General features: G+C 36.3%; 1 protein-coding gene across 1 annotated transcript in view; it reads right to left on the reverse strand.

Annotated features, from left to right (window-relative positions):
- Positions 1-1,619: 1,619 nt before the first annotated feature.
- The window catches only part of LOC110462610 (phosphatidylethanolamine N-methyltransferase-like), a 15,781-nt gene continuing 6,473 nt past the window's right edge, over positions 1,620-10,927 (reverse strand). Inside the window, exons 5-7 of the mRNA XM_021516640.1 lie at positions 10,175-10,286; positions 6,259-6,333; positions 1,620-2,881 (exon numbers count right to left, since the gene is read on the reverse strand). Coding sequence (XP_021372315.1) covers positions 2,836-2,881; positions 6,259-6,333; positions 10,175-10,286 — 233 coding nt within the window. The 3' untranslated portion in view covers positions 1,620-2,835. The remainder of the gene's footprint in view (positions 2,882-6,258; positions 6,334-10,174; positions 10,287-10,927) is intronic.

Below are 10,927 nucleotides of genomic sequence, written 5' to 3' on the forward strand. Positions count from 1 at the left end.
GGGGATATAGTTTACGTAATTTAAGTTGTATACGACATCGGGACGTACTTATTGTTCATTATTAAATATCGTTAATATTGAGAGTTCATATTGTGTCTTTGATTATTATATGAGTGATCAGAGACGTATATACTGGCTTCATGTGTCCCTGGAGTGATGTATCAAAGCACCAGTTCAGCAATACGGTAAAAGTTATGCATTATTCTCAAATGGTCGTTCATTTCGATCCTAACCCTGGCCGTAGTAAAAAATAAGCATTATTTCCTTGGTCTTTAATTATTTCATTCGAAGTAAATATAAGTGTACTATCGACCTGTGTTATTGTATCGTTTTAAGGGGGTAATACTTGTACGCCGCAATCGGTTTTCACATATAATTAGAAATTTAGTGAAAATTAACTTGTTATTTTCAGATATATAAAGGAAAATACCTTACAGTTTACAATTATGTAGTTTTCGTTGAAATAAACGACATATTTCACATGAAACTCTGACTGTGTTGTGATTGCGGGCTAGGATCGCTCGAAAAGTCAGTATAGTGTGATGAAATACCGACTAAAAAATCGGTTCCGGACTTTGGCTTCATCTGGAAAATAACCTACAGGCATAATTTTTATTCCGCAATCACGGGTCCTTCCTGGATACTCCAGCCGTCATGATCACTTACGCTCTATGCACCCCTTGAATGTATGTCATAGCATATTTGGTCTAGATAAAAAAACAAGAGGCCCAATGGGCCTGCATCGCTCACCTGGTATTAATCTCACACTTGTAAACTTAAAAGTGGACTAAAATACAGCTACAGGCAGAATATCAGTGTGACCTTGAATGTCAAACAATGACATTAGGTTGAAAGTGGGTCAAGGTCATTAATTTGAACAAATTTGGTAGCCCTGATTGCTACAGGCCAAATATCAGTACCCTGGGCCTTTTGGTTATTGAGAAGAAGTTGTTTGAAGATTTAAGACATAATTGACCCCTGTGACCCTGAATATAAGTCAAGGTCATTTATTTGAACAAACTTGGTAGCTCTTCATCCCAACATGTTACTGGCCAAATATCAACACCCTAGGCCTCTTGGTTATTCAGAAGAAGTTGCTTAAAGATTTTAATGTATTTGACCCCTGTGACCTTGAAAATAGATGAAGGTCATTTATTTGAACAAACTTCGAAGCCCTTCATCCCAGCATGCTTCTGGCAAAATATCATCACCCCAGGCCTTTTGGTTAATGAGAAGAAGTTGTTTAAAGTAAAAAGTTGACGCCGAACGGACGCCGGACACCGGACAGACACCGGATGCCGCACCATGCCATAAGCTAAAAACCTCACCAATCGCCAGGCGGATACCTGCCCTTTGAAGATTACAGAGGAGCGGCACCCCACTTGAAAGCCAGTCAATTTTACCGTTACACAACCGCCAGATTCTTTAATGAATATCAAAGGGTCAAACTAGTCTTGCCTCATCAAGAAGGTGGCGAACACCGAGCCTGCATTTTTGGTATGACATAGTCCAGGGTAGCAGTGAGCATAACCCCTGGAGTATCGAGGATGATTATGAATTGGATAAAGGTTTTTTTCAAATACGATTATAAAGCTGAATGGAAACAAATCAAGATTTTATTAAACGAGAGGACGATAGACGCAGCAAGATGTTGGGGTTTGTTTCCCCGGTTTGTATTGTATAGAACGTTCAGAATACTTGAAAAATGAATTCTTTTAAAATGGATTGTATGAAATTGAAAGGATAATTTTGAATCAAATGTATCGCCAAGAAATTAGGTTGTTGAACAATTGGAATATTAGTACTGTTTGAAGCTGAATCGAGTTGGCATGCATAAATTTTTGGCAAATTTGAAATAATTTATCTTGATAAGCCATCATTTGAACTTCATTGAAATATTGCTGCATAATGTAAAAAGATTACTTCATAATGACAAAAGACGTATTTTTGCGTTAAGTTAAAAAGTTGTTGCCATTATGTGATTTTTTGCCATTATGTCCAGTTTTTTTCAATGAAGTGCAAAAGTTTTTGCACTTAAGTAGTTTATGCATTTTAACCCATAGCAGCTCTCTCCCTGTAGTAACATTTTCATATACACGCTTAACAAATGAAGAAATTATCCCCAAAAAGATAAATTCCATGGTAAACAGTCCAAAACATTCCACTACATTAATGATTTTTAATCCAAACAGAATGACACTCAGAAATACTACTACTCCCGTTTCCTGCTCCATCATGTTTGAAAATTGGTCCCTGCAGACTTAATAGCTTGTGTATGATATCAGAAGGTAATTTAGTGTATGCATTAGTTAAATTTTTAGTTTGTTTTCAATAGGAATCACTGTAACCCATTCTCAAGGTTTAGAAGTTGTAGCATTTACATGTATCAAGAACATCAAACAAAAACAAACAAAAAATACTACACTTTGTCCTTACAGAAAGTTTTTTTTTACATGATAATGCCTTTAATCATCATTCAACATTACAAAACAATATATCTTTCATTTTTTACAGTAAATTTATATTCATAAAAGTGAAGGCATAACATTTTTCAATAGATATAACAATTGTAGTAAATCTATGGAATGATCACGAACATTAGTATCTGCTAAACACTGAAAGTTGACAAATATTCTTCGAAAAATAAACCATTTTGATATTTGTTCTATGCTGAAAAAAGAGGAAAACAAACATTGATGTCAGTAAAAGGTAGGACCTCATAAAACATATCAACTCCGATTAGGAACTAGGTACTGATCATGAAAATAAATAATTCAAAATGTCAATGACATCTTAGTGAGGCTGTATTTTCCTTCCATTGACAGGGTCGGGGTATCACCGTTCTTTTGTTCTCCGACTATAGATGTATTCTGTGAAGGGGCTGTAATTAGAAAAAATAAAACGTACCGTAAATTTGCGCGTATAGTGCACACTTTTTTAGGTAAATATTGTCATGTCAAAAATGGGGTGCACACTAAACGCAGGAACAAGTCATTCTTGGGTTATCTTTCTCGAGTTTCAGGTCTGCCATATTGGATTACCTCCCGTTTGAAGTTGTCGGTCATATATGATCGATTGAAAATAACAACAAGAGGCCCAATGGGCCTGAATCGCTCACCTGGTTATTAATCTCACACTTGTAATCTTAAAAGTGGACTAATATACTGCTTCAGGCAAAATACCTGTGTTCGATCCATTTGAATCTATTAAATGATTTAAACATATGACGCCTGCGACATTGAAAGTTTAAAGCCTTCCGTCCCGGCATATTTCTGGCTAAATATCATTACCCTGGACCTTTTGAATATTGAGAACAAGTCATTTAAAGATTTAAACATATTTGATCCCTGTGACCTTGAATATTAGCAAAGGTCATTCATTTGAATTAACTTGGTAGCCCTTCATCCCAGCATGTAAATGGCCAAATATCATCATCCAAGGCCTTTTGGTTATTGAGAAGAAGTTGTTTAATGTTTTTAAACATATTTGACCCCTGTGACCTTGAATATAGGTAAAGGTTATTCATTTTGACAAAACTTAGTAGCCCTTTATCCTAGCATGTTACTGCCTAAATATCATTATCCTAGGCCTCTAAGTTATTCAGAAGAAGTTGTTTAAAGATTTTTTAAGACAATTGACCCCTGTGACCTTGAAAATGGGTGAAGGTCATTTATTTGAACAAACTTGGTAGACCTCTATTACAGCATGCTACTGGTCAAATAGCATCATCCTAGGCCTCTTGGTTATGGAGGAGAAGTTGTTTAAAGGTTTTAAACATATTTGACCCATGTGACCTTGAAAATGGGTGAAGGACATTTATTTGAACAAACTTGGTAGCCCTTTATCCCAGCATGTTACTGGCCAAATATCATCATCCTGGGAATTTTTGTTATTCAGAAGAAGTTGTATAAAGGTTTTAAACATATTTGACCCATGTGGCCTTGAAAATAGATGAAAGTCATTTGTTTGATCAAACTTGGTAGCCCTTCATCCCAGTATGTTACTGGCCAAATATCATTATCCTAGGCTTCTTGGTTAATCAGAAGAAGTTGTTTAAAGGTTTTAAACATATTTGACCCATGTGACCTTGAAAATGGGTGAAGGTCATTTATTTGAACAAACTTGGTAGCCCTCTATTACAGCATACTACTGGTCAAATAGCATCATCCTAAGCCTCTTGGTTATTGAGAAGTTGTTGAAAGGTTTTAAACATATTTGACCCCTGTGACCTTGAATATAGGTAAAGGTCATTCATTTTAACAAAACTTAGAAGCCCTTTATCCTAGCATGTTACTGCCTAAATAGCATTACCCTAGGCCTCTAAGTTATTCAGAAGAAGTTGTTTAAAGATTTTTTAAGACAATTGACCCCTGTGACCTTGAAAATGGGTGAATGTCATTTATTTGAACAAACTTGGTAGCCCTTTATCCCAGTTTGCTTCTGGACAAATATCATCACCCTAGGCCTTTCGGTTATTAAGAAGAAGTCGTTTAAAGTAAAATATTGACGCCGGACGCCGGACGGATGCCGCACCACGGCATAAGCTCACTTGGTACTTCGTGCCAGGTGAGCTAAAAACAACATAATTTTTACCTACTCTAAAATGATTAAAATCGTTAATCTGTTGTCATGACTGCTGATTTGGTGACAAACACTAGCTGGGCACAGGTAACATTTTTACAGGTAAGTTGAAATGGAGGGCAAAACCACCGACCGTCTGATCTCGGACAAAAGGCTAGGTAGGATTGCCATGCTTCAGGGAAAATTATTGTCACTTCTCAACACCACAGTTAATACAAATTACAATGCAGTAATTAGCTAACACTCTATGAGTGATTACAGATTAACAATAGCTGTACTTAACTTCTTTGTTTTTTTTTTATATTTTTTAAAAACTTTTCCTGACATCTCTTTTAGTTAATTAAACACCACCTGCATGAAGTGAGGAGGTTCAGAGGAAACTTTGGGATTCAAAATATTCAATGAAATGGCAATAGCTTCGCATAATTTTTCTCATATTACCAAGAATGTACATTTGTGATAAAAAAAAAATCTCAAAACATTTGACTTATTATATATCATGATGCCATGTCTATGGTATTAAGTCTTGCAACACAATTTGCGATATTAATTGAAATATATAAACAAGAGTCCCATGGGCCTTAACAGTCACCTGAGTTCTGATATATTTATACAGAGAGTTGATTTTTGTTTTTAAAACACGAACAGAAATATTATTCAAAGTGACAAAAAACAATAAAACCACCTTATTCAATATCTAGCATACAGATTTAAGACTGAAAAGTATTTGAAACTAGCACCTGATTCTAAACAAGGAAAATGAAGAAATTTTAGCACACTGACTCCTTGGGCTTTGCCCTACAGCCCTTAGGGGTAGGGCTGGCTCAAAATTTTCAAAGTATCAAACTGTCAACTCAGTGTTATAATGAGGTTATCAACATGTATCATCCAAAATATCATTTGCCAATATAAACCATAATAAAAAATTTGGAGGTCAGTCAGGGTTGATATGTGCATACCATCAAACTGCTATCCACTACACTGGTCATGATAACCCAAATTGAATTACTTCCAATGGAAATTAAACAAATGTTGGTCAAAAATGTGATTTCCCTATATAAACTATAGTTAAATTTACCCCCTCCCCAGGGGAGTCATGAAATTCACAATTTTGGTAAAGTACCTTAAGACCCTTCCATCTATGAAAAGTATTTGATTCTACCATATCTGGATCTTGAGAAGATTTTTTTTCAAATTTTAGCCAATTTGACCATTTTTGGCCGTGCCCCTCAGGCCCCTGGGGACTTTGGACTATATATTTCACAATTTTGGTTGACCATTGGCCGTGGAAGGTTCCTGCAAAATTTCATTACAATTGGTTCAGCAGTTCTTGAGAAGAAGTCGAAAATGTAAATTGTTTATGGACGGACGCCGCCGGGCAAAAGGCGATCGCAATAGGTCACTTGAGACTTTGTCTCAGGTGACCTAAAAATATGACATGACTTACTACATAACAGCATTAAAAAACCCACATTTAAAGTGATGAATACAAATGAATATTATCACATATCACAATTATTTTTTAAAGTGAACATCAAAGTCATGCATTGGATTTTAATGCAGAGTTTTTTTTTTAAGAACACAACAGAGTGATGAATATTCTAATGCAGATGAGTTTTTTATTTTTTATTCCTACTTTTCTTATTCCATCATCCTTTCATTATCTTTTCTACTTACCCTTCATACATTAAGGTAATTCTGTAGGCAATGGCCACAAACATCGACACCAAGATACCTGTTTGGCTAGCATTTCTGCAATTTACAATATAATAATAATAATAATGATAATAATATACAACATTGATATAGTGCCCTATATAATTTGTAAAATTACTCTAAAGCGCTTTACAACATATGAATAATAGAAATGGTTATAATTGTGAAAACAAAAAACAAAGGCTTACAATCACTTTTATACATTAGAGCAAGCAATGTGCACATAATTGAACAAATAAAAGTGTGGTATTTACATGACGTATTTGCAAAGATTCTAAAATGCAGACGTGAAGAGGTAAGTTTTGATGTCCCTCTTGAACTTGGCCAGGATATTTGACTTTCTAATAGCAGATGGTAAGCTATTCCACAACATAGCCGAAACCCTCCCAAAGCATCTGTTTCAGTAGGTCACAGTACAAGATTTTGGGACACACAACAAAGATTCTGACACCGACCGCAGTGATCGTGACGGCTGATACAGGGTTACAGCTCCTGAAGGTACTGAGGAGCTGTTCCATTCAGTGCCTTGTATGTGTACACCAGAATTTTGTACTGCGACCTGTATCTTACAGGTAACAAGTGCAACAAATAAAGCACAGGTGTGATGTGCTCTCTCTTTCGAGTACGAGTAAATAGCTGTGCTGCAGTCTCAATAGTTCTGGCACCGACCTAGAGCTGGAAAGCCATTGTTTGCTACACTTTGGGGAAAAGACGATTAGTTCTATCTTTTCCTGATTATAAGCTTAAGCATGTTGGCGTTCATCCAGATACTGATATCTGTCAGACAAGCTTCCAGACTTTCTGAGACTGTATTCCACTGTCCTGTGGTTTAATGACCATGTAAATTTGTGTGTCATCGGCATAGCAATGATAGCGAAGGCTATGGCGACGACAAATCTCTCCAATCAGTTTGGAGTACATACAATATTTTCACAGACCCTTGAGGAACCCCGAAATCTGTACTTTGTCATGTGAGGTGGAAGATCCGATGGCACCACACTGTCGTCGTTCACTCAGGTAAGACTGTATCCAGCATAGTGCGGTATCAGTCACTCCATAAGAGTATTCCAGACGTTTATTAAGTATGCCATAGTCAATGGCGTCAAATGCAGCTGACAAGTCCAGCATGACAAGCACCGCTCTGAACTTTTTATCCAATGCAGAAGCTATATCATTATGTACACGTAGGAGGGCCATCTCAGTAGAGTGTCCCATGCGGTAGGCCGATTGAATGTTGTTATGGAAATAATAAGCCTTCTTTGACTGTGAACCAACTAGCCGACATTCTCTCTATAAATCTGTTGGTGAACGGTTAATTTGATCCGTCGCCACTGTCTCTCTACTATTCTACGGTTCTGTTTATTTACGCGGAGATTTTCATAATACCACTGGGCATTTGGTCTCACAGTTATCACCTTAGTTTGCAGACGTGCGTGTTTCTCTATACGGGCTTCTATACCAGATGTGTATGCTTCAACAAGATCATCAACCTCGCCTTCAGTAGATTGAAGAGCAGAACAAGACTGAATGTCATTGTTGAAATCTGGTATTGAAATTTCGCGGAATTTCCGGAAATTCGCTTCTTTCCCTGCACAAACTGGCTTACTAAAATTCAGTGTTGTGTAGACAGCAAGATGATCACCGGATTGGTTCAGACCAGAGAACTGGCGAGCATCAACATTAGATAGATCGTCTAAGTGGAAATTTGGATCACCCATGAAAATAATCTCTTGTGGTACAACAACTTGGTGGTCTAAAAAGGTAGACAATTCATCAAAAAACACTGTATTTCGGAAAGCGTTCTGTTTAGATGGAAGACAAAACAAACTTTTACCAAAAACTTATGGGATTCCCGTCTCACAGTGTTACCATCATGCATGTAAAACAATCAACAGCCAAAACACCCTTAATATACGTTTAGGCCAAAAGAAAAATTACTAGTGTTTCCGCTATCATCCTCAAAAAAAATGGGGTAAGTAGAAAGAAAAAAAAATGGGAAATATGTTTGCTTTGCTTATAATAATAGTAATAATTTGAGGTTCTTATACGGCTTTATCACAACCTAGTTCGTTGGTCGTCTCAAAACGGTTCACAAATTATTATCCGTGGTTATACGGCTTTTGCAACCAACCAATACCTTTCTCAACTCCCTGGGGAGCATACAGCCGGAGCTGCCATTTCGGCACTAACAGCTAGCATTCAACAATTGTAGCACTGCCCAACCACGTGCTCATTTACAGCTAAGTAGACTGGAACAAGCGGAGTAAAGTATTTTGCTCAAAGACACAACACAGTGCCGTGACGTGACTCGAACACGCAACCCTTCGGTCACGAGCCCGGCGTCCTACCACTAGACTACCGTGCCTTATATAGAGCTAGTCATTTCTGACTTTAACAGTACATATCACTAAATTCTACTAGGCCTTTTAGTGAAAACAAAATAGTATATACAATGTAGCAGCCAATGTCGGATGAATTATCCTGAAATCGAAGTATATCGTCCATACATTATTTCAACCATCCTTACACCTTTCAGCTCAATTTTGATAGAGTCAGAGTGCTTGTTTTATCTGGACTTTTAGGAAAAGTGAACAGTATCTGTTTTGGAGAACAGCCCTGACCTAAACGAAAAAACTTTTTCAAATACAAATACATGTAGAATGGCTATTATTGGCTAGGAACAGTACGCAGAGGACATCCGATTGGATAAGCATAACATGTAGATATAAGGTTTAATATGTAAAAGAGATTTTATTGGCTACTGGTTCAATGTGTTGGAGTCTTGCATAATCAGAATATACATTTTTAATGAAAACAAAATTGTATGTAGTAAACTTGTGAATTATCCTGAAAATATAGTATATCTTCTGTAATCAACAATCCCTAGAGAACGGTATCTGTTTTGGAGAAAAGCCCTGATCTAACAAGAAACATTGCAGAAAATTTAGCAATACATGTAGGAATCCTTTAATTGGCTGGACAGTGGGCAACATATGTAGAAGACTTCTAATTGATTAATAGAGGATCTTGCATGAGTGGCCATGCCAAATTGAATTTATTGATAGAGTTTAATGAATTCAATATGATATGGACACGAGTGTAAGATTCTATATTTGTATCACATAACATTCATTATTTGAAGAAAAAAACCTTCAAACACAATGATGCTCAACTGAATATATAAAGTTAAAACCAAAGTACTCCAATACTAGAATTGTCGTTCCGCTCAGTGCAAAGTAGTTCCAGGTTTATTTTTTTATTTAAAAAAAAAATAATGAATAATTTTCAATACAATGAAAATATTAATCACAAAATTATCATTTCACATTGATTTAAAATAACAGTAAATGTATGATGTGGTATGGTAAATAATAGTAGTACCATTAGTGGCGTAGGAATATGTTCCCGCGATTTTGACCAATCGCAGCACCTTTAGGTTTTATTATTCATGTGTAATACCATATTTATGACTTGGCCAAATGACATAGTAAAATGGGTCAGTTATGTGATAAATCAAAATACACTGTATGAAGATATCTTATTGGTTTAATATGTAAGAGATCTGATTGGCTACAGGTTCAATATGTTGAAGTCCTTTCATTGAAATTAAGTTTCATTGAATTTATAAATAGCTGCATACAACCACTAACATTGGCTTGGATTGGACACATTTTTCATTTTTTTTTAATTGTTTATTTTTTCAACTTTTTTTAAACATACATAAAATCTTACAATCAAAAGACCATTATCAGCATCATCATAAAAAGCCATTCATCATGATTGACAATTCTATAATATATATAATCTTCATCGTCATCATTACTAGACACATTTTTCTTGCATTATAATACAGGAACGAGAAAAGTAAATCACTTACACTAAAGCAGCACCCAGGAAATTTAGAGTGGACCCCACATACATGGGGTTGTCTAAAATATTAAACGGAAATGAGGTAACTCTCTCATCCAGAAGAATCCCAAAGTAGTCCCCTGAAACATGAGAAAATTAGAGAAATCAACTGTGAATCACAAATAAACGTAAGAAGGTGGGTAGATACCTATTGGAGCTGACCTCTTTCTTCACCCTTTCACCACTGTAGACTTAAATGGACTCATCCAGATCAATGCAAGGTAGAGTCCACAAAACTACATAGGGGTGAAAGGGTTAAAGCTGATTGTGCTATGACCTAAAGTTAACAACACAGCACGAATATTTCTTATAATACAGTAAATTAACCCGTGATATCCTGCCAAAATTTGTCCAGAGAAATTTGGGCTTTTTAAAGGGTTTAACTAAGTAAGTTAAGGGAAAAGTACAAAGAAATTTTAAGAAAACAGGAGTACCCAGAGAAAACCCACATGGTTGGGCAGGTGACCCGATACGTTTCATGTCCGATCAGGGAATCAAACCCCGGCCGTCTTGGGGAAAGGAAAGTGTGCTATCCACTGCAACACCGACCATCCAATATAGGGCTATGTATGTAGCATCCTGACTTACACTCATTGTACATCCAATATAGGGCTATATATGTAGCATCCTGACTTAGACTCATTGTACATCCAATATAGGACTATGTATGTAGCATCCTGACTTACACTCATTGTACATCCAATATAGGGCTATGTATGTA

This window comes from Mizuhopecten yessoensis, unplaced genomic scaffold (assembly GCF_002113885.1).
Source record: "Mizuhopecten yessoensis strain PY_sf001 unplaced genomic scaffold, ASM211388v2 scaffold10811, whole genome shotgun sequence".
NCBI classification, from domain to species: domain Eukaryota; kingdom Metazoa; phylum Mollusca; class Bivalvia; order Pectinida; family Pectinidae; genus Mizuhopecten; species Mizuhopecten yessoensis.